General features: G+C 44.7%; 1 protein-coding gene across 3 annotated transcripts in view; it reads right to left on the bottom strand.

Moving 5' to 3' along the window:
- RNF24 (ring finger protein 24) overlaps positions 1-21,316 on the bottom strand; it is a 74,788-nt gene that overhangs the window by 29,909 nt on the left and 23,563 nt on the right. Inside the window, exon 1 of one of the 3 annotated variants that reach the window (XM_070948384.1) lies at positions 19,350-19,471. The exons of 1 other annotated variant lie outside the window; for it this stretch is intronic. In XM_070948384.1, the coding sequence (XP_070804485.1) occupies positions 19,350-19,381 (32 nt within the window). In that variant the 5' untranslated portion in view covers positions 19,382-19,471. Of the gene's footprint in view, positions 1-4,170; positions 4,202-19,349; positions 19,472-21,316 lie in introns of those variants that run through there. One more of the 3 variants, XM_070948388.1, reaches the window with a different exon arrangement.

Genomic DNA, 21,316 nt, shown 5'->3' with positions numbered 1-21,316 from the left:
CCATTCCCAGAGTTTGCAACTGGCTATCTCTGCTGTTTGGGGAGTTTATTAATATCTTTAAAATCCCGATTAGCCAAGGAACCAAATATATCTCTGTTGCTAATGTTTTGGATTGAATCCAGAGCAAAAAAAAAGAGAGAAAGAGAGAGAGAGAGAAAGCTGGGGTAAGCTGTGGGTTCGGCAAATGGATGGCTGAGCCACGTGGACACTATTGTGGGAAGAAAATTGGGGGGGGGGGGCGAGGGCTAGGACTTTGGAAACGAGGACTTTGACAAGAGGAGAGTTAACACCAGGAGATGCCTCTGTGTGTGCGTCATGCATCACTGTACTTCTCGCACAGCTGTTGCTACCGATGACAACGTTGGGAAAGTTATGCCTTCGGAGTCCGCTTGCAAAATTGTAGGTTTGTGGAACTGCGGTAGGCATGTCCTCCACTCTGCACATGCTCTTGTTGACTGCTGGTTTCTAACCATTTATAATTAAGGAAAGGGGAAAGGAAAGGGAGAAGAGAGGGAAGGGAGGAAAGGAAAGGAAGAAAAGGGAGGAAAGGAAAGAGAAAAGGAAGGGGGAAGGGAAGGAAGAAAAGAGGAAGGAAAGGAAGATAGAAAAGAGAGGGAGGAAAGGGACAAGGGAAGGGAGGAAAGGAAAGAAAAGGAAGAAGGGAAGGGAGGAAGGGAAGATAGGAAAGAAGGGGAAGGGGAAGGGAAAGGGGAGAAAAGGAATTGAAAGGAAGAGAAAGAGGAAAGGAAAGAGAAAAGGAAGGGGGAAGGGAAGGAAGAAAAGAGGGAGGAAAATAAGATAGAGAAGAAAGAGGGAGGAAAGGAAAGAAGAGGAAGAAGGGAAGGGAGGAAGGGAAGATAGGAAAGAAGGGGAAGGGGAAGGGAAAGGGGAGGAAAGGAAAGGAAGAGAAGAGAAGGAGGAAAGGAAAGAGAAAAGGAAGGGGGAAGGGAAGGAAGAAAAGAGGGAGGAAAATAAGATAGAGAAGAAAGAGGGAGGAAAGGAAAGAAAAGGAAGAAGGGAAGGGAGGAAAGGAAGATAAGAAAGGAAAGGAAGAAGGGAAGGGAGAAAGGGAAGATAGGGAAGAGAAGAGAAGGAGGAAAGGAAAGAAAAGGAAGGGGGAAGGGAAGGAAAAAAAGAGGGAGGAAAAGAAGATAGAAAAGAGGGAGGAAAGGAAAGGAAAAGAAAGGAAGAAGGGAAGGGAGGAAAGGAAGATAGGAAAAGGAGAGGAAGGGGAAGAAAGGAAAGGGAAAGGGAAGGAAAATAAATTCTAATGAGTACATGGACCTATCCAGACAATCCCCTGGGGGAGCAATGCAAGAAGAATTTCATTGCTTTCTCCAAAATATATTTCCAATTTCCCACAACCCTGAAAATCCCTGCTGGTTTTTCCTATCCAAAAATCTTGCTTGACTGCCTCTAGTAGTTGCCAAGCCCAGAAAATTTTGCAAAGGCCTCCTTCTCTACTTAGATTCAAGAATGCAGAACAAGGCTTCCATCAATTAAGCGTTTGACACAATAGACAATCTTCCTTTTTGTCGCATTATACTGGAAATTTCAAAGTTGAATTCGGGATCCTTTGGCTCTGAAAGCCTTTTTCCGTGTCTAATGATGGAACGGGAGGAACTGGTGGTCTGTGAGGCAGCTCCAGGGCCATTAACAACCCACACTTGGCACCAAGTACATTAAAAGGGCCTCTTCTAGGGAGTTTCTTCCTTTTTTTGGCTTTCCGTTAAGTTTTTATATTCACCACTTTTCGTCTATTTCCCCCTTTAGCAAAAAAAAATGTTCATTATCAAAACTTTTATGAGGGAAGAGGGCAAACAGGATGAATTAGGGCAGTAGACTTCAAGTCCCAGAATTCCCTGGTCATTAGGTATGGCTTTCAACTCTCAGAATTCCCCAGCCAGAATAAGTGGACTTCAACTCCCAGAATCCCTCAGCCAGCGTGTTTGAACTTCAACTCCCAGAAGTCCTCAGCTAACATATGTAGACTTCAATTCCCAGATTATTTATTTATTTGTTTGTTTGTTTTTTTGAAAAATTTATATAGCTGCCTACTCACTCATGACTCACGGAATTCCCCAGGCAGGATGTTTGAACTCCAAGTCCCAGAATTCCCTAGTCAGCAAGTGTGGACTTATTTATTATTCATATTTCTATGCCGTCCACTCTCCGAGGACTCTGGGCGGCTTACACCAAAGACAGTATACTAAATAGCATATTGCCCCCAACAATCTGGATCCTTCAACTCCCAGAATTCCCCAGCCAGCATATCTGAACTCCAAGTCCCAGAATTCCTCAGCCAACGTGGCTTTCAACTCCCAGAATTCCCCAGCCAGCACTTGTAGATTTCAAGTCCCAGCATTTTTCAGTCAGCAAGTGTGGACTTCAACTCCCAGAATTCCTCAGCCAACGTGGCTTTCAACTCCCAGAATTCCCCAGCCAGCACTTGTAGATTTCAAATCCCAGAATTTTTCAGTCAGCAAGTGAGGACTTCAACTCCCAGAATTCCCCAGCCAGCACCTGTAGATTTCAAATCCCAGAATTTTTCAGTCAGCATGTTTGGACTTCAACTCCCAGAATTCCCCAGCCAGCATATCTGAACTCCATGTCCCAGAATTCCTCAGCCAACGTGGCTTTCAACTCGCAGAATTCCCCAGCCAGCACCTGTAGATTTCAAGTCCCAGAATTTTTCAGTCAGCAAGTGTGGACTTCAACTCCCAGAATTCCCCAGCCAACATGCTGGCGGGAAAATTCTGGGAGTTGAAGTCCATCCATCGTAAAGTTGTCAAGCTTGAGAAATGCTGGATTAGGAAACCACTTTTCTAAGCCAAATTCTGGAGAAATATGACACTCGGGCAAAAGAGGAACTGTGACCCAGAGAGAAAATTCCATGGGCGGCCCGAAATGAATGGAAATTTCCAGAGGATTTTTCACCAGAAGCCGTTTCCTTGGGAAAAGTTCCAAGGGGTTTTTTTAGCCAATGTGCCCCATTCTTTAAAGTTTCCCTTGTAGGATGCCAGAAAGAGGGGGTTAGGAAAACTAGGGCCAACTATATAAGGGATTTGCAAGAAGAAATGTCCTTTTAGTTACTTATTGTGAATAATTTCAATTGCTTTCAGATCTGAAATTTTCCCTTATCCTGGGTCCTATAGGGCAGGAGTCTCCCAACCTTGGCAACTTTAAGCCTGGAGGACTTCAACTCCCAGAATTCAACTGGGGAATTCTGGGAGTTGAAGTCTTCCAGGCTTAAGGTTGCCAAGGTTGGAGACCCCTGCTATAAAGGGAACAAAGGTAGGCACCAGCAGATTACTCAAATTAAATTAATCTGAAAATAAGAGTTCTGCTATCAAGGCCAAAGAAACACAAATCTCACTGCATCTCGATTTACCCCCATACGTTCTCATCTGTTAAAATCTGGGGTGATTTTTAAAAAGTTTCTCTTGTGTGGGGGAGATTACAGAATGCCCCCCCCCAAACAATTGGAAAAGAGAACTGACTGTGGTTTGGTAGCATTTTCCCCCAACTGGCAAATTTTATATCAAGGCAAAAAAGCCTTTTTAATGCAGACAAAAAGTGAATAAAATTAATTGAGGGGAAGGAAGAAAGAAAGGAGAGGAGAGGAGAGAAAAGAGAAGAGGAGAGAAGGATGGGAAAGAAGAAGAATGAGGGGGAGAGGGGGAGGGGAGGGAAGAGAAGAGAAGAGAAGAAAAAGAGGAAGAAAGGAGAGGAGAGAGGAAGAAAGGAGGGGAAGGGGAGGAAGAGAAGGGGAAAGGAGGGGAGGGGAAGAGAAGAGAAAGGGGGAGAAAGGAAGGGAAGGAGTGGGGAAGAGAAGGAGAGAGGAGAAAGGAAGGGAAAGGGAAGAGAAGGGGAGGAGAAAAGGATAAGAGGAGAGGAAGAGAGAGCCTTGGTGGGGCAGCGGACTAAAAACTGCTGTTAAAGTAGCACTTAGCTGCCAGCTGCCTGCAATTACTGCGAGTTCGAATCTCACCAGGCTCAAGGTTGACTCAGCCTTCCATCCTTCCGAGGTAGGTAAAATGAGGACCCGGATTGTGGGGGCAATAAGCTGCCTTTGTATAAAAAAGAACACCGCTTGGGGGGGGGGAAAGCCCTACTAAGCAGGTATATACAAAAGTGTGAAGGCTATTGCTTAATGCATTGTAAACTGACCTGAGTCTCCGGAGAAGGTCGGCATATAAATAAAAATAAATAAATAAAAAAATAAAACAATAAAAAAAGTAAAATGTAAAATGAAATAAAATGAGAGTGACTTTCTCATTTGAGGGAATCAGTCTTTTCTCTTTTCCAAGCTGGCGGGCTTCCTTCCTTCCTTCCCTCCCTTTTCCTTCCTTCCTTTCCTCCCTCCCTCCCCTTTTCCTTCTGAAAAGAAGGACTAGGGGAGACATGATAGGGGAGACATGACTAGGGGAGACAAGAGGGAGAGAGGGGAGGGAAAGGGGAGAAGGAGAAGAGAAAGAGAAGAGAATGAGAAGGGTGGGGAGGGGAGAAAAGGAAAGAAGGGGGAGAAGGGGAAAAGAGGGAGGAGAAGAGGAGAAGGAGAAGAGGAGGAGAAGGGAGGGGAGGGGAAGAGAAAGAGAATGAGAGGGGAAAAGGGAAAAGAGAAGGGGAGAAGGGGAAAAGAAGGGGAAGAGGAGGAAGAGGGGAGGAGAACAGGAAGGGAAGGGAAGAGAAAGAGAAGAGAAGAAGAGAGGAGAAGAGGAAAGAGGAAAGCTGCAAAGCAGAATTTGGAGGGAGGGAGGGTGTATGTATGGCATCTTGTTTCCAAAACGAGTGACCCAAAGGCTGAGGAATGCTGGTGGGTGTTATTTAAAGAAGGGGAAAGTTCAACTCTGAGGCTCCAGCTGGTTGCGATTTCAACCTCTGCTATTTTTTAACTTGGCAACTGTCACCTGCCGGGAAGGAAGGGCCGAGGCCTAACAGCGGTTGAAAGATTTGTCTTGGATCCCAGCTCAGTAGGGCTTTGGTTATATTTATCACCAGGCCGGTTAAAGGAGCAGGCAAGGCTGAATTGGCATCTGTGCACACCTGGGCTAGGATCAGAATTCACTGATTTATTATTTTTTTTAATTTATTAAATAAATTTATATGGGATTAGTAACCAGTCACTCCCGGATCGGTTTAAGATTCTCCGCGATATGCCGCTCGGCAAACTCCATTCTGTCTTCCACAGAACGCGGAATAACCAGAGTTGGAAGGGACTTTGGAGGTCATCTAGTCCAACCCCCTGCTTGAGCAGGAAACCCTAGAGCCGTGATGGCGAACCTATGGCGTGCGAGGATTGCCCTAGCTGAGTTTCGGGCCTTCTGGGCCCACCGGAAGTCAGGAAACAGGCCATTTCCGGCCTCCGGGGGAGTTGGGGAAGGCTGTTTTTGCCCTCCCCAGGCGCCTAGAAACCCTCTGGAGCCTGGGGAGGGTGAGAAACGGGCCCACTGTGCCATCACGTGCCAAAAGCAGGGGGAGCGCGGGGGGTGTTCCATGTGCAGGGGAGGGGGCAGGGCGCATTGAATTATGGGTGTGGGCACGCAAGCAAACGACCCCCCCCCGTGTGACCCCTGCTTTTGTCACGCGACGGCAAAAAGGTTAGCCATCACTGCCCTAGACCTCCCCAGACTCCAGAGGCTTTCTAGGAGCCTGGGGAGGGCAAAAACGGCCTTCCCCACCCACCCAGAGGCCCTCTGGAGGCTGGAAACAGCCCATTTCCCAACTTCCGGTAGGCCCGAAAGGCCCAAAAATCAGCTGGCCAGCGCACACATGCATGCTGGAGCTGAGCTATGGCAACGCTCGCGTGCCCACTGATATGGCTCTGTGTGCCACCTGTGGCACCCGTGCCATAGGCTCGCCATCACGGCCCTCGACCGTTCCAGGCAAATTGGCTATCCAATCTCTTCCAATAAAAGGCATTTAAAATAATAAAATAAAAAGGCTATCCGCTTCCTTTTTTCTCCTTCAATGACGTTACACGTAGGAGTAAATCTCTCCTTCCCAACTACAATCTTGCACCTAGTGCCAATCGAACCCTTTTTCAGCCTCAGCTTGCTTCGTTCGTTGCATCGTTGGGAAAACACTGGAGGGGTGTGTTTGTGAGTCGGTGTGTGTTTGTGTTTGGTTGTTTGTGTGTTTGTGTGTATTTATGAATTGCCTCAGAGACACCCGGAAACACAAATATTCAACCAGCCAGGATCAAAACAAACAACAGTTGTCATTTGTGGGCCACAAAACTTAGCACTGAATACACCCCTCCACACACACCCCTCCACACAAACACTGCACACCATTGTCATCTGAGTATTTGTAAACATTGTGAGTCATTTCCGAAGACGCAAGTCTGGCTTGCATGCAGGAAATAGCCAAGACAGATTTAAAAAAAAAAAAAAATCCACTATGCGTTGTGCGTATTGTCACAACGGGTGTTTTTAGAGAAAAAGTTTTTAGATATCCAGCGGATCGTCAAAAGATTGTATAATCAATTCTGCTCAGTTCGGGTTGATTGCAGTTAAGCAGAGGGGGTGGGGGTTGGACTGGATGATCTCTAAGTTCCCTTAGAGGGAATGACGATGTTATTAAGAAAATTTTGGAGTGTGCTGAAATGAGTAAATTGACATTTGAAATTAGGGAACAGGAAGACAAACAATATTATTTGATATGGGATTTATTTTAGACAAGAAAGCACGGAAATGAAATATGAAACATGAAATGGATAAAATAATAAAATATATAAAGAGGGGTTCATTTCTCTTATGGAGGATAAGCTATTGTCAAATAATTGGTAAATGAGAATAATAATGTAATAAACTGTTAAATAAGAAAATGTTGGATAGAGGATTAAGCACAAAAGATTTGTAACCGATCAATACACTTTCTGTAATTGTAATGGATGATAATTGTTTTATGTTTTTTTTTTTTTAATTTGATTTATATGCCGCTCTTCTCCGGAGACTCAGGGTGGCTTACAACGTGCTAAGCAATAGCCTTCATACTTTTGTATATTTATACAAAGTCAGCTTATTGCCCCCACAAACTGGGTCCTCATTTCACCTACCTTAGAAAGGATGGAAGGCTGAGTCAACCTTGAGCCTTGGTGAGATTCGAACCTGCAGTAATTGCAGGCAGCTGGTTAATAACAGGGTGCATTAGACCACTGTACTATCAAGGCTCCTCCTTTTAAGTTTGGTTTAAAAATAAAAAACTTTTTTCAAAAAAGAAAATCTCCAGTGATGGAGCACCCCAACTTCTGGTGGCAAACTGTTCCACTGGCTAATTCTTCTAAGACGTCCCTCCTTAGTTCTAGGTTATTATTATTTATTATTATTATTATTATTATTTATTAAATTTTTATACCGCCCCCTCTCCCGAAGGACTCGGGGCGGTGAACAGCCAGATTAAAAACACACAATACAAATATTAAAATATATTAAAACAAAATTAAATTATCTTAGGCTTCTCCAATTTAAAACCCCTTACCCATAAAAATTCACCCAATTAAAAATTTTAACCCAGCCCGGCTTGCTGAAATAAAAAAGTTTTCAGGGCCCGGCGGAAGGTCCGGAGGTCCGGGATTAGTCGTATCCCTGGGGGTAGCTCATTCCAGAGGGCGGGTGCCCCCACAGAGAAGGCTCTTCCCCGGGGGGTCGCCAGCTGACATTGCCTGACAGACGGCACCCTGAGGAGACCCTCTCTGTGGGAGCGTGTTGGCCGGTGGGAGGTTATCGGAGGCAGAAGGTGGTCTCGTAAATAACTGGGTCCTAAGCCATGGAGCGCTTTGAAGATGAGAACCAACACCTTGAAGCGCACTCGGAAGACCACTGGAAGCCAATGCAGCTCGCGCAGGAGAGGTGTCACGTGGGAGCGCCATGTCGCCCCCATAAGTACCCGCGCGGCCGCATTCTGCACCAGTTGGAGCCTCCGAGTGCTCCTCAAGGGGAGCCCCATGTAGAGAGCGTTACAGTAGTCGAGGCGGGAAGTAACGAGGGCATGAGTGACCGTGCATAGGGAGTCCCGATCCAGAAAGGGGCGCAACTGGCGTATCAGGCGAACCTGATAGAAAGCCCCCCTGGCCACGGCCGTCAAATGCTCTTCTAAAGACAGCCGTGCGTCCAGGAGGACACCCAAGTTACGTGCCCTCTCTGCCCTGGTTGCTTCTCTCCTAGATTAGTTTCCATCCATTGTTTCTTGTCCTGCCTTTGGGTGCTTTGGGGACTAGGTGGACCCCCTCGTCTTTGGGGCAGCCCCTCAAATATTGGAAGACTGCTAATCATGTCACCTCTAGTCCTTCTCTTTGTAAACCTAGTTACCCTTAACCGGACATTGTACATTTCAGCCTCCGGACCCCTAATCCTCTTTGCTGCTCTTCTCTGCGCTCTTACTAAGGTCTTAGCATCTTTTTTGTATCACAGTGACCACAACTGGACTCAATACAAATAATCCTCAATTTATAACCATTCATTTAGTGACCGGTTATAACGGCATGGAAAGAAGTTAATTTCTGACTGCTTTTCACATTTTGTATAACCGTTGCAGCATGTGAACAAGATTCAAATGCTTGGCAACTGGCATGTACTTATGACGGTTGCAGTGTCCCGGGGGTCACGCAATTCCCTTTTGCGACCTTCCGACAAACAAAGTCAATGGGGAAGCCAGATTCGCTTAACGACCTGGTTACTTATTTAACAACTGCAGGGATTCGCTTAACAGCCGTGGCAAAAAAAAGGGGCAAAACTCACTTAATTGTCTTGCTTAGCGACAGAAATTTGGGGCTCAATTGTGGTCGTAAGTTGAGGACTTCCTGTATTCCGAAGGTGGTCTTACACGAAGGCATGATAAAGCGGTACTATCACTTCCTGGGAACAATCCTTTTGTTCCGTGTTTCTCAACCATGGCAACTTTAAGATATGTGGACTTCAGATCCCAGAATTCTGCTGGCTGGGGAATTCTGGGAGCCGAATGGGGAATTTTGGGATCTGAATGGGGGAATTCTGGGAGCTGAATGGTGAATTCTAGGAGCTGAATGTGGAAATCTGAGAACTGAATGTGGAAATCTGGGACCTGAATGTGGAAATCTGGGACCTGAATGGGGAATTCTAGGAACTGAATGGGGATTTCTGAGAACTGAATGTGGAAATCTGGGACCTGAATGGGGAATTCTAGGAACTGAATGGGGATTTCTGAGAACTGAATGTAGAATTCTGGGAGCTGAATGGGGAAATCTGAGAACTGAATGTGGAATTCTGGGAGTGAATGGGAAAATATACGAAATGAATAGTAAATTCTGGGAGCTGAATGGTGAATTCTGGGAGCTGAATGGGGAAATCTGGGAGCTGAATGTGGAATTCTGGGAGCTGAATGGTGAATTCTGGGAGCTGAATGGGGAAATCTGGGAGCTGAATGTGGAATTCTGGGAGCTGAATGAGGAAATCTGGGAACTGAATAGGGAAATCTGGGACCTGAATGGGGAATTCTGGGAACTGAATGGGGAATTCTGGGAGCTGAATGGGGAAATCTGAGAACTGAATGTGGAAATCTGGGACCTGAATGGGGATTTCTGGGACCTGAATGGGGAATTCTGGGAACTGAATGTGGAAATCTGGGACCTGAATGGGGATTTCTGGGACCTGAATGGGGAATCCTGGGACCTGAATGTGGAAATCTGGGACCTGAATGGGGAATTCTAGGAACTGAATGGGGATTTCTGAGAACTGAATGGGGAAATCTGGGAGCTGAACAGTGAATTCTGGGAGCTGAATGGGGAAATCTGAGAACTGAATGGGGAATTCTGGGAGCTGAAGTCCACATATCTTAAAGTTGCCATGGTCAAAGAAACACTTCCTCACTTGAGGCATAATGGAAGTCTATTAGCCTTTTTGGCAGCTGCAGCACAGAAGGGGGAGGGGGCCCTCCTTGATAAAAGACCACCCCCCTCCATTAGGCCACGTTCCATTCCAGCATCTCTTTATCCTTCAAACGGAGATGGAGCTGAGCTTCGATCTGCCTTGGAAACGAAACCTTGGAAGTTACAACACCCTTCAGCTCAAATGACAAAATGTCAGCGAGGAAGGAGGTCTCCAAGTGACAGATTAACCAAGAGGATTTAGGTCACCAGCGGGACGGTGCTCCCTTTTTCTCTCCCCTCCCTTCTCAATAGTTTTGGAGGGGAAAAAATGTTGTAAGTAACAGAATAACAAGAGTTGGGAGGGACCTTGTAGGTCATCTAGTCCAACCCTCCGCCCAAGCAGGAGACTCTACACAGTTTCTGACAGAGGGCAGTCCAGTCTCTTCTTGAAGGTCTCCATTGATGAAGCTCCCACAACTTCCGAAGGCCACTTCTGTTCCATCGGTTGATTGTTCTCACTGTCAGAAAAGTTCTCCTTATTTCCAGGTTGAATCTCTCCTTGGTCAGTCTCCATCCATTATTCCTTGTCTGGCCTTCGGGTGCTTTGGAGAATTGCTTGATCCCGCTTCCTCCTCTCTGTGGCAGCCCCTCAAATATTGGAAGACTGCTATCCTGTCTCCCCTGGTCCTTCTCTTCACTAGACTAGCCATGCCCAGTTCCTGCAACCGTTCATCGTATGTTTTAGCCTCCAGTCCCATCATCCTGGTTGCTCTTCTCTGCACTCTTTCTAGAGTCTCAATATCTTTTTTTATAGTGTGGTGACCAAAACTGGATGCAGTACTCTAAGTGTAGTCTTACTAAGGCTTTATAGAGTGGTATTAGTACCTCCCTTGATCTTGATTCTTTTTTTCTTTTCTTTCTGTCTTCCTTCCTTCCCTTTCCCTCTTTTCTTCCTTTCTTTCCCTCTCCTCTCCTTCTTTCTTTTCCTTTTTCTCTGTCTCCCTCCTTCCCTCCCTCAACTATCTCCTTCCTTCTCTCCAGAATGATGGGATAGATGGATTTTTCTCCTTCCTCAACCCCAGCTTCTTCCCTCCTCCTCTAAACTGCCTCCCTTCCCTTGTTGTTCCACTTTCCATTTCTTTGCTTTTCTGACCCGGTGATGGAAAAGGCAATTTCTCCAGCTGTGTTTTTGCTTTCACTTCTCCACTGCCTGGCAAGCCACTAAGCTGCTCACAGTCATTTATAATAAATTACAATCAATTCTTATGCTGGGAATTGCCCAGGCAGCTGATTCCCATCCCACCCCATTGGTTGAATTGAATCCCAAATTCACCTTCTTCCGATTAGCCGGCTACACAACTGGATACCATTTCCTTGCTACATCCTCTTCCTTATTTCCCCACCCCCCCCCAAAAAAACCCCCAATCCTGTCTCTCTCTTTCTCCTTATCAAAGGAACAGAGGTTTTGATTCCACTTGAAAAATCAGTTTTTCAGAATGCAAGACTCGCAGATCCCTAAGTGGAAGGGAAGCATTTTGCAAGTTCCTGGATCTTAAATTCTGCAGAAATCACGTTTCCAGCTACTTCTGCTGCTGATAGTCCTGGAGAAACTCTACCTAGGGGGTCCTGGGTGGTCTCTGAGAGGTCGGCGGTTTTCTTGCAGATGTATCATTACCAAAATAGAGTAGTGGCCAAAATTGTGGAAACCTTTTGGGAAAAGTGTATTTTCTAAAACTAGCTAATAACACCACTTTTTCTTGGAGTAGTACCATAAAATTATATATCAGTGGAAAGATCATTTAATCAAGAATGTAATGCAGTAACTTTCATGAAGGATTTGCTGTTAGAAGGGCAGTTACAATATAAATAGGAAAAGTGAAACACGTAGAAAAAAACGAGATATACAAAAATGATCCTCATGTCAGTTAAAACTGGGTAACCTTTAGCATGAATGACGGCCTTACAACGTCTTCCCATGGAGTGAACCAAATCTTTTAGTTCTGTAGCTGTTACAACGTGAAACCAAGATTGAATGATGGCTTCTATTAACTGGGTTTTATTGCTGGGTCGCTTCTGACTAACAAGTTTCAGTCAGAACCATAGATTTTCAATTGGGTTAAGGTCTGGGCCATTCCAGCAGTGGAATAGGATTATATTGAAACTCCCCCCCCCCCAAAAAGGGATGTTATTAGCCATCAAACCTCAAAAATACACTTTTCCCAAAAGGTTTCCACAATTTTAGCCACTACTGTAGGTAACATCATCAGGTGGGGGGTTTGCTCTCCCCAGGCTCCGGAGGCTTTTCTCGAGCCTCCAGGAGGGCGAAAACGGCCTCCCCAGGCTCCAGAGGCCCTCTGGAGACTGGAAATGGGCCTGTTTCTGGCTTCCCCGAACTTCCGGTAGGCCAGCTTTTTGCCCTCCTTGAGCCTCCATACGCGCCCTGCATTTACCTGCATCCAAAATGGGCCGCATGGGGACTCATGGGAGGGGCAGGATGGGCGGGGCCAGCCAGGAGTGGGATTTGGGGGTTCTCACGAACTGCACAGAATCTTAGCCAGAGGTTCTCCCAAACCCCTGCGAAGCCTCGTAGCCCACCCCTGCTTATAACCGTTGCAGCATTCACCGTGGTGACTTGATAAAAATTCAGACGCTTGGCCACTCTGCTCGTATTTATGACGGTCGCAGTGTCCCGGGGTCACGCGATTCCCCTTTTGCGAGCTTCTGGCGTGCAAAGACCATGGGGAAGCCAGATTCACTTAACAACCGTGTGACTCACTTAACGACGGTGGCAAGAAAGGTCGTAAAATGGGAGCAAAACTCACTTAACAAATGTCTCATATTAACAACAGGAAATTTTGGACTCCACTGAGGTCGTAAGTCAAGGAATACTTGTATATCCATACATATTTTTATGCTCCTTGCTTTGGCTCTCCGAAATCCCTATTTAGTTGATCAGCAAATGTGTTTGAATTCCCTGTTTGCATTTTTATACATGCAGTTGTTTTCTTTAACTAGGTTATGATACGAATTTTAAAGACCATGTTTTTTCTCTTTTTACTGTAAAGTGTTCTGAGCTTGGAAAACGATACAGAAATCAATCAGCCCGAGATGCCCGTGGTGACTAAGAAAAACAAACAAACAAAGCTTGCAAATTAATCATGGTTAAAAGCACCTGGAAATCCCCTGCATAGGATACTTCATATTTAATGCAACCAGTGGAGGAGTAATTCTTTGTGTTGTTGCTTCGAAGAAGGAATTAAATTCAGGATGAATTTACGCCTAACTGGGGCCGATGGGCACAAGGTGTATTTCTGTGTGTTTTCCATAGCTCTGATTGGTGGGATTGAGGGGTGTGGAGCAAACGGATCTCTTTAATCTGCTGGCTGCTGATCCACAAATCAGTGTCAGATTGATAACGAAAGAGATTTTTGTTCCTTGCCTGCAAGTAAAGTCGGTTTTCTCTTCCAAGCTAGGAGGCGAAGGAAACTCAAACCCAGCTTGTTAAAATTAAACCGATTGAGTAATCTTTGACTCCAGTTTTTCAACTTTGGAAAACTCAAACTAAGGGGGAGCCCGGCCAGCCAATCAAAAGCCTGCAAAGCGTTGTAAAAGGAGACGGCGTTTGGCTCCTAGTTGAATTGACACCCGGAGTCACTGAGGGAGCTATTTTTACACCTTTCCTGTATTTTATGTAACTGGAACCTCGAAATACTTCTAAATGGAATGATATCCCACCCCTCACCCCCCATTGGAGCCATTGAAGGGCCAGGGGCCAGAGAGATTACTCTCAAAAGGTCAGGGTGGCACAGGGAAACCGAGTCAGGTTGTAAGTTCTAGAGACGAGTGTCACTCTACGATACCCCAGCCTTCTTGATGGGTAGGGGGTGGGATGGTCTTGCAAAAACGGGCTGGACTTCAGTTGCGATGGAAAGGACATCAAACTGCCCAATTCTCCCAAATTTCTTTTTTTAAATGAAGAAAAAAGAAGGAAGGAAGGAAGGAAGGAAGGAAGGGAGAGAGGAAGGGAGGAAGGAAGGAAAGAAGAAAGGAAGGAAGGGAGAGGGAGGGAGGGAGGGAGGGAAGAAAGAAAGAAAGAAAGAAAGAAAGAAAGAAAGAAAGAAAGAAAGAAAGAAAGAAAGAAAAAGAAAGAAAGAAAGAAGAAGGAAGGAAGGAAGGAAGGAAGGGGGTGGGAATGAAGGAATGAAGGACAGAAGGAAGGAAATAAGGAGGGAGGGAAGGACAGAAGGAGGAAGGAAGGAAGAAAGGAAGGAAGGAAGAATAAGGAAGGAAAGGAAGAGGGAGGAAAGAAAGAAAAAGAAAGGATGAAAGAAAGGGAGGGAAGAAAGGAGGGAAGGAAGGACAGAAGGAAAGAAGGAAGGACTAAAGAGAGAAAGGAAAAGAAGGAAAGAAGGAAAGAAAGAAAGGAAAGGAAGAATGGAGGGAAGGAAGGACAGAAGGAAGGAGGGAAGAAAGAAAAAGAAAAAGAAGGAAGGAAGGAAGGAAGGAAGGAAGGAAGGAAGGAAGGAAAGAAAGAAAGAAAGAAAGAAAGAAAGAAAGAAAGAAAGAAAGAAAGAAAGAAAGAAACCAACTGGCCAATTTTCCCAAATCAATCAATCAATCAATCAATCAATCAATCTATCTATCTATCTAATCTACATCTACCTACCTTTAAATTTATAAATAAATAAATAAAGACACCAACTGGCCAGTTCTCTGGAACTGATCAAGAATCCATAGGTTTACAGGTAGTCCTCGAGTTACGATCGTAACGGCGCTTGCCCTTCGCAGTCGTAACTTGGGACGGCTGCAAAGCGGGTGGTTCGGTCACAATTTTAAACCGTTTTTTTGTGGTGGTCATTAAGCGAACAGCACAGTCATTCAGCGAATCAACGGTTTCAGATCACGGCCCGGGGCCTGAAGCACCGTCAGTCACGTGACCGTGAGGGGGACTGTGAGGCGACCATGAGAATTTGAACCTGGGTCGCAAGTACTGTACCTCCAGTGGGTCCATCGTTAACGGGTGTAAACTCAACTTGATCTTATGCCCTTTTTTTTTTGGCAGCCGTTGTTAAGCAGAACAGAAAGAGAAATCTGCCCAACATCGCCATGCCTGGCATGCTCTAAATTGTTATTCAACGGGTGAAACGAGGTGGCTAAAAATAAACCAGCTCGGGAAGCTCCAATCTTAAAAACTTTTCTCCCTCTCCATGCTGAAAATGTCACTCTTTGCTTTGTGTATATTATTATTAATTATTATTATTATTATTATTGTTGTTGTTGTTGTTGTTGTTGTTGTTATTTACTTTATTCATTAAACATGAAACAGTCAATTGAATAAAGTAAATAATAATAATAATAATAATAATAATAATAATAATAATAATAATAATAATATACACAAAGCAAAAAGTGACATTTTCAGCATGAAGAGGGAGAATTTTTTTAAGATCGGATTATTATTATTATATACTTTATTCATCAAACATGAAACTCAGACAACTGAACAAAAATGCATCACAAATATTGGTGCTAATGGTAGATACAGGTTGCTGCCAGCATCCTTAGTATCAACCAAGTACATCATCATCATCATCATCATCATCATCATCATCATTATTATTATTATTATTATTATTATTATTATTATTATTTATTGGTTAATCTTTAGTGAGATTCACAGCCTTTGAGGCTGGTTAATAGCTCAGCAGCTCGAGTCCTAACCAAGGACCTAGGAACTGTTAAGGTATCGTCGGAGGATGTAAGCTGTTCCGAGTAAGGTGGTTTTTTGTAGAGTCAAAATGTTCAAGTCCGGCAAATTTAGGATTTCTAAATAGCGGGGTAGCCCTTTGGGTATTGCTCCGAGGGCTCCAATTACAATCGGGACAACACACGATTTCTTTTTCCACAGTCGCTCAACTTCAATTTGCAAGTCCCGGTACTTTGTGATTTTTTCTTGCTGCTTATCTTCAATCTGTGCATCACCAGGTATTGCAATGTCAATGAACCACACTTTTTTCTTTTCAACTATTGTTATGTCAGGTGTGTTGTGGACCAAGTGCCTGTCAGTCTGAATCCTAAAGTCCCACAAGATCTTGAGTTTCTCATTCTCTAAAACTTTCTCAACCTGATGTTCCCAGTGGTTTTTGCTGTACTCAAATCCAAACTTCTGGCACAATTTCCAGTGAATGATCTTAGCAACGCGGTCATGGCGTTGTAGGTAGTCAGTTTGTCAAATTTTGCTGCACCCACAACGGCGCTGGAAAAAGTGACTTATGACCGTGTTCCACAGTTATGACCTTAGCAGCTTCCCCCATGATCCTGTGATCAAAATTCAAACGTTTGGCAACTACTGGTTCCTATTTATGACGGTTGCAGTGTCAACCCCTTTTGCGGCCTTCTGATAAGCAAAATAACTTTGAACGGTCGCTAAATGAACAAGTCGAGGACTATCTGGTTCCCGAGCCTCCCAAATTTTGATCATGCGACTTATGGGTGCTGCTGTGATGGCTGTGATTTAGGAGGAATCCTAAGTCACTTTTTCCCCCCAGGCCTGGTTGTATCTTCGAGTGGTCACTAAACGGAACGGTTGTAGATTATTATTTTTTTAATTTGATTTATATGCCGCCCTTCTCCGGAGACTCAGGGCGGCTTACAATGCGTTAAGCAATAGCCTTCATAGTTTTGTATATTTATACAAAGTCAGCTTATTGCCCCCACAATCCGGGTCCTCATTTTACCTACCTTAGAAAGGATGGAAGGCTGAGTCAACCTTGAGCCTGGTGAGATTCAAACTCGCAGTCATGGCAGGCAGCTTGATGTTAATAACAGTTAACAGTGCTTTAGTCTGCTGTGCCACCAGGCTCCTTCCTGGTGGCGCAGATTGAGGACAGATCCCTGAGATTATGGTTTAGTTAGCTGGATTCTTCTTCCATTTTTTTTTTTTTTTAATGTGAGCAGAGGACACCTCATCGTGAAGGTCTCCGGGATGGATTGTGGCCATCTGCAAGGTAGCCTGAGACGTTGATGGACATTATCGGGATGCTTGGGAAAGATGCCAAGGGCATGGATGCCCGCCTCCCCCCATCCAAGCAAAGTTTTACCCTTCGGCCTTGGGTGAGGAGACCCTGCTGTCCAAGGAAATTTGAGGACATCCGAAGATGGCCCAACTCATGGAAGTGAAGCAAGATCTAAGATTCTTCTCTTGGGTGGGGCTTGATGCTTCCTATTTATACCTCTCCTTGGTAAGTCATATTTTGTCCGGCGAAAAACCCAAAAGGAATTTTAGAACCATCCAGAAACGTTAGGCGACGAAGACACAACCCATCCGGGACAAATGTGGAGAATATCTGATCTTGCTTCATGCCTTTGTCCACCGTTTACAGATTAACAGAGTTGGAAGGGACCTTGTAGGTCATCTAGTCTAACCCCCTGCCCAAGCCGGAGACCCTACACCATTTCAGACAGAGGGCAGTCCAGTCTCTTCTTGAAAGTCTTCAGTGATGAAGTTCTCACAACTTCCAACTTACTCTACTCTACCCATTCCTCTACTCTACTCTACTCTACTCTACTCTACTCTACTCTACTCTACTCTACTCTACTCTACTCTATCCCATCCCATCCCATCCCATCCCATCCCATCCCATCCCATCCCATCCCATCCCATCCCATCCCATGAATGATTCATCAAAAAAGGAAGATGCTACCAGACTCCTCCTAATTTTTAGACATTTCACTCTCACTTAATGTTCCTCTAGATTAGAACATTGAAGCTCTGATGGTAGGATTTCCATGGCTGAGTTAACCGACCCACTTATAAAGCTCATGTAAGATTTCGGTACAATTTGTGTACTTCCCTGCTCTAATTATCAATGTTCTTATTTAAGCACACAATGTCCAGATTTACCATTGGGCCCTATCTGATCAGGTTACCACAAGAGAATTAATGCACAAAAATTGGGTTTTTTTTTTAAATAAAAAATATCAAATAAATATGAGGAGCAGGGCTAAATCTATGGAAAACACGCAGCCTTTAAAGGAATTTGCAATTCTTTTAATGAGGAAAACGGTATTAAAAAACGGTGTTTATAAATAAGTCAACGCCAGGCCCTCCCTAAGGAAAAGTTATGGTGCTTGAAAGAAGAGCTAAATAGTTAAATCTGAATTTTATTTTATTTCATTATTTTTTTTTTGTGCTCAGGGAGGTTTTGCAAGCACCAAAAGTTAAAAAGCAAAGTTTGACATGCCCCGCACAAGGCATCACAGAAAGACAGCCTAGCAAATTTCTAGTCCGTTCTACAGCTAAGCTGAATTCACAAAACCAGTCACACGTCTTACCCATCTTGGCTTCAACACAATAGATTGCACGCTGTCAAACACACACACACACACAAATCCAGTAGGTCACGAATCCATTGAAAGGGCGACACTGCAATTGCAGAATCAGCCAAGCAACCAGACCCACATACACAATTCACTCGTAACTGCACAAAGGTTATTGTACACCAGAAGCCCCCAAATTCTTCAACACATCAACCTTTTCAAGAAATTTATCTATCTATCTATCTATCTATCTATCTATCTATCTATCTATCTATCTATCTATCTATCTATCAAATTTCTATACTGCCCTACTCCCGAAGGACTCAGGGCGGTGAACAGCCAAGATAAAATACAGATAATACAAATATTAAAAAATCCCTTAAAATTATTAAATATTTTGGCCGAAACACAGATTAAAACACCCAATTTATAAAATCACACAAATAATTAAAAATTTAAATTTAAAAATTTAAATTGCAGGTTGTTCCAACTGGTCTCCAAAACGTTGAGGATACGGAAATAATTTAACCAACACAGGTAGTCCTCGGCTTACAACGCTTCATTTTAGTGACCGTTCGACGTTGCCAACGGAACTGGGGGAAAAAAAGGGTCTTATGATCTATTTTTCACTCTTACAACCGTGGCAGTATCCCCGTGGTCACAATGATCAAAATCCAGATGCTCATACTTACGACCGGTTGCGGTGCCCTGGGGTCACGCGATCCCCTTTTGCGACCCTTCTTCTGACAAGCAACGGGGAAGCCAGATTCGCTTAACAACCGGTTAAGCGATTCACTTAACAACTGAGGCAAGAAAGGTTGTAAAATGGGGGGCAAGACTCACTGGACAAAGGTCTCACTTCAACCACAGAAATATTGGGCTCCCTTGCGGCCGTAAATCGAGGACTACCTGTGCAGAATCCACTGAAAGGAACGGACCCCCAGGATTTTTCTGCTTTTCAAAACCGCTTATTTGCAAGCAAAATTCATAAAACGGCGAAGAAACTTTTACATCATGCACATTTTCCCCCCCAGTTAAGGAACGCGGTGGCGTGTACTTCCCTTCACTCATCCCAGCATAGGCCAGTTTAATTTTTTTAGCATCCCACCAGTTTGTTTTATTGACTTTCCAAGGTGGGGGGGGGGAAAAACCCCCCGAGATCAGGAACCGAAGGCCGACTTACAGCAAGTTGGTCATTTGCATGGAGATGGACATCGGTGAGGTTTCCAGCGAACGGCGCGGCCACCTCGCCAGAAGCACCGCAGAGCCGAGAGCCGAGACACGCTTCCACTAACCCCCCCACAACCCCACTGGCCGCAGGAGCGAAACAGGGCTAGGCAATCCGACGGCAGTGGAAATGAATACCGGCCCGGCCCATCCTGACCAAGCAATGCGAGAGTGACTGATGGGGACATCTGTTCCAGGACGGGTTGCAGCCAGCTGAGTGGACGCGGATGGACAGGGCTCCGTCTGCGGCCTTCAAGCATCCAAGAAAACGGCCAGCGTTTTCCAAAATACAGTACTCCTCGTCTTACGACCACTATCTAGTCCTAAATGAACCTTGTGAACTCTTTTTACACACACACACACACACACACACACACACACACACACACACACACACACACAGTGTTTCCCTGAAAATAAGACCGGGTCTTATTTTCTTTTGGGCCCCAAAATAAGCCCTAGGGCAGGGGTGGGCAAATATGGCTCCTTCATGACCTTTGGACTTCAACTCCCAGAATTCCTGAGCCAGCTTGGCTGTCTCAGGAATTCTGGGAGTTGAAGTCCACAGGTTGTAAAAGGGCCACATTTGCCCAGCCTTGCCCTAGGGCTTATTTTTGGGGTGAGACTTATTTCCCCCCCCCCCCCATTTACGGGAGGCCCATTTCTTCTGCATGCTCGTGGTAGGGCAGGTCGCGAGGCGCACCAGTGCCAGCCCTCCTCACAGGGTTGTTTTTGTGGGGAAAATAGGAGAAGGAAAGAGCATTGTGCATATCTGCCACCTTGGGCTGCATGTGTGTGTATGTCTGTCCGTCTGTCTATCTGTCTATCATCCATCCAGCCGTCTCTATCTCTATCTACCTATTTACCTATCTTCCATCTACCTATTTATCTATCATCCATCCATCCCTATCTACCTACCTACAGTACCTACCTATCATCCATCCCTACCTATCTACAGTACCTATTTACCATCCACCTACCAACCTATTTATCCCTACCTACCTACCTACCTACCTACCTCTATCTATCTATCTATCTATCTATCTATCTATCTATCTATCTATCTATCTATCTATCTGCCTATCTATCATCCATCCCTATCTACCTACCTACAGTACCTACGTATCTACCTACCAACCTATCCATCCATCCATCCATCCATACCTATCTATCCTTCCATACCTATCTACCCATCCATCCATCTAATCTATATTTATCATCCATCCCTATCTACCTACCTTCAGTACCTACGTATCTACCTACCAACCTATCCATCCATCCATCCATCCATCCATACCTATCTATCCTTCCATACCATCATCCATACCATCATCCATCCATCCATCCATCCATCCATCCATCCATCCAAAGATTTAAATAAATAAATATCCGCTCAAAATCTACCCATCCATCCATCTAATCTATATTTATCATCCATCCCTATCTACCTACCTACAGTATCTACATATCTACCTACCAACCTATCCATCCATCCATCCATACCTATCTATCCTTCCATACCTACTTACCCATTCATCCATCCAATCTATATTTATCATCCATTCCTATCTACCTACCTACAGTACCTCCCAGCTCTCTATCATCCATCCATCCATCCACCCATCCATCCCTACCTACCATACCTATCTACCTACGAATCTACCTATCCATCCATCTCTACCTACCAGCCTATCCATCTATCCATCCCTTTCTATCCATCCATCTATATCTATCTATATCTACCTACCTACGTACAATACCTCCCTATCATCCATCCATCCACCCATCCATCCCTACCTACCATACCTATCTACCTACCAATCTACCTATCCATCCATCTCTACCTATCAACCTATCCATCCATCCCTACATATCTATCCATCCATCTATATCTATCTATTTCTACCTACCTATGTACAATAC

The sequence above is a fragment of the Pituophis catenifer genome, unplaced genomic scaffold, assembly GCF_029215685.1.
Source record: "Pituophis catenifer annectens isolate HBS135680 unplaced genomic scaffold, rPitCat1.0.hap2 SCAF_8, whole genome shotgun sequence".
In the NCBI taxonomy this organism is placed as follows: Eukaryota; Metazoa; Chordata; class Lepidosauria; order Squamata; family Colubridae; genus Pituophis; species Pituophis catenifer.
Note: the sequence above shows the minus strand (reverse complement) of the source record. Positions and strands in the feature narration are given on the sequence as shown.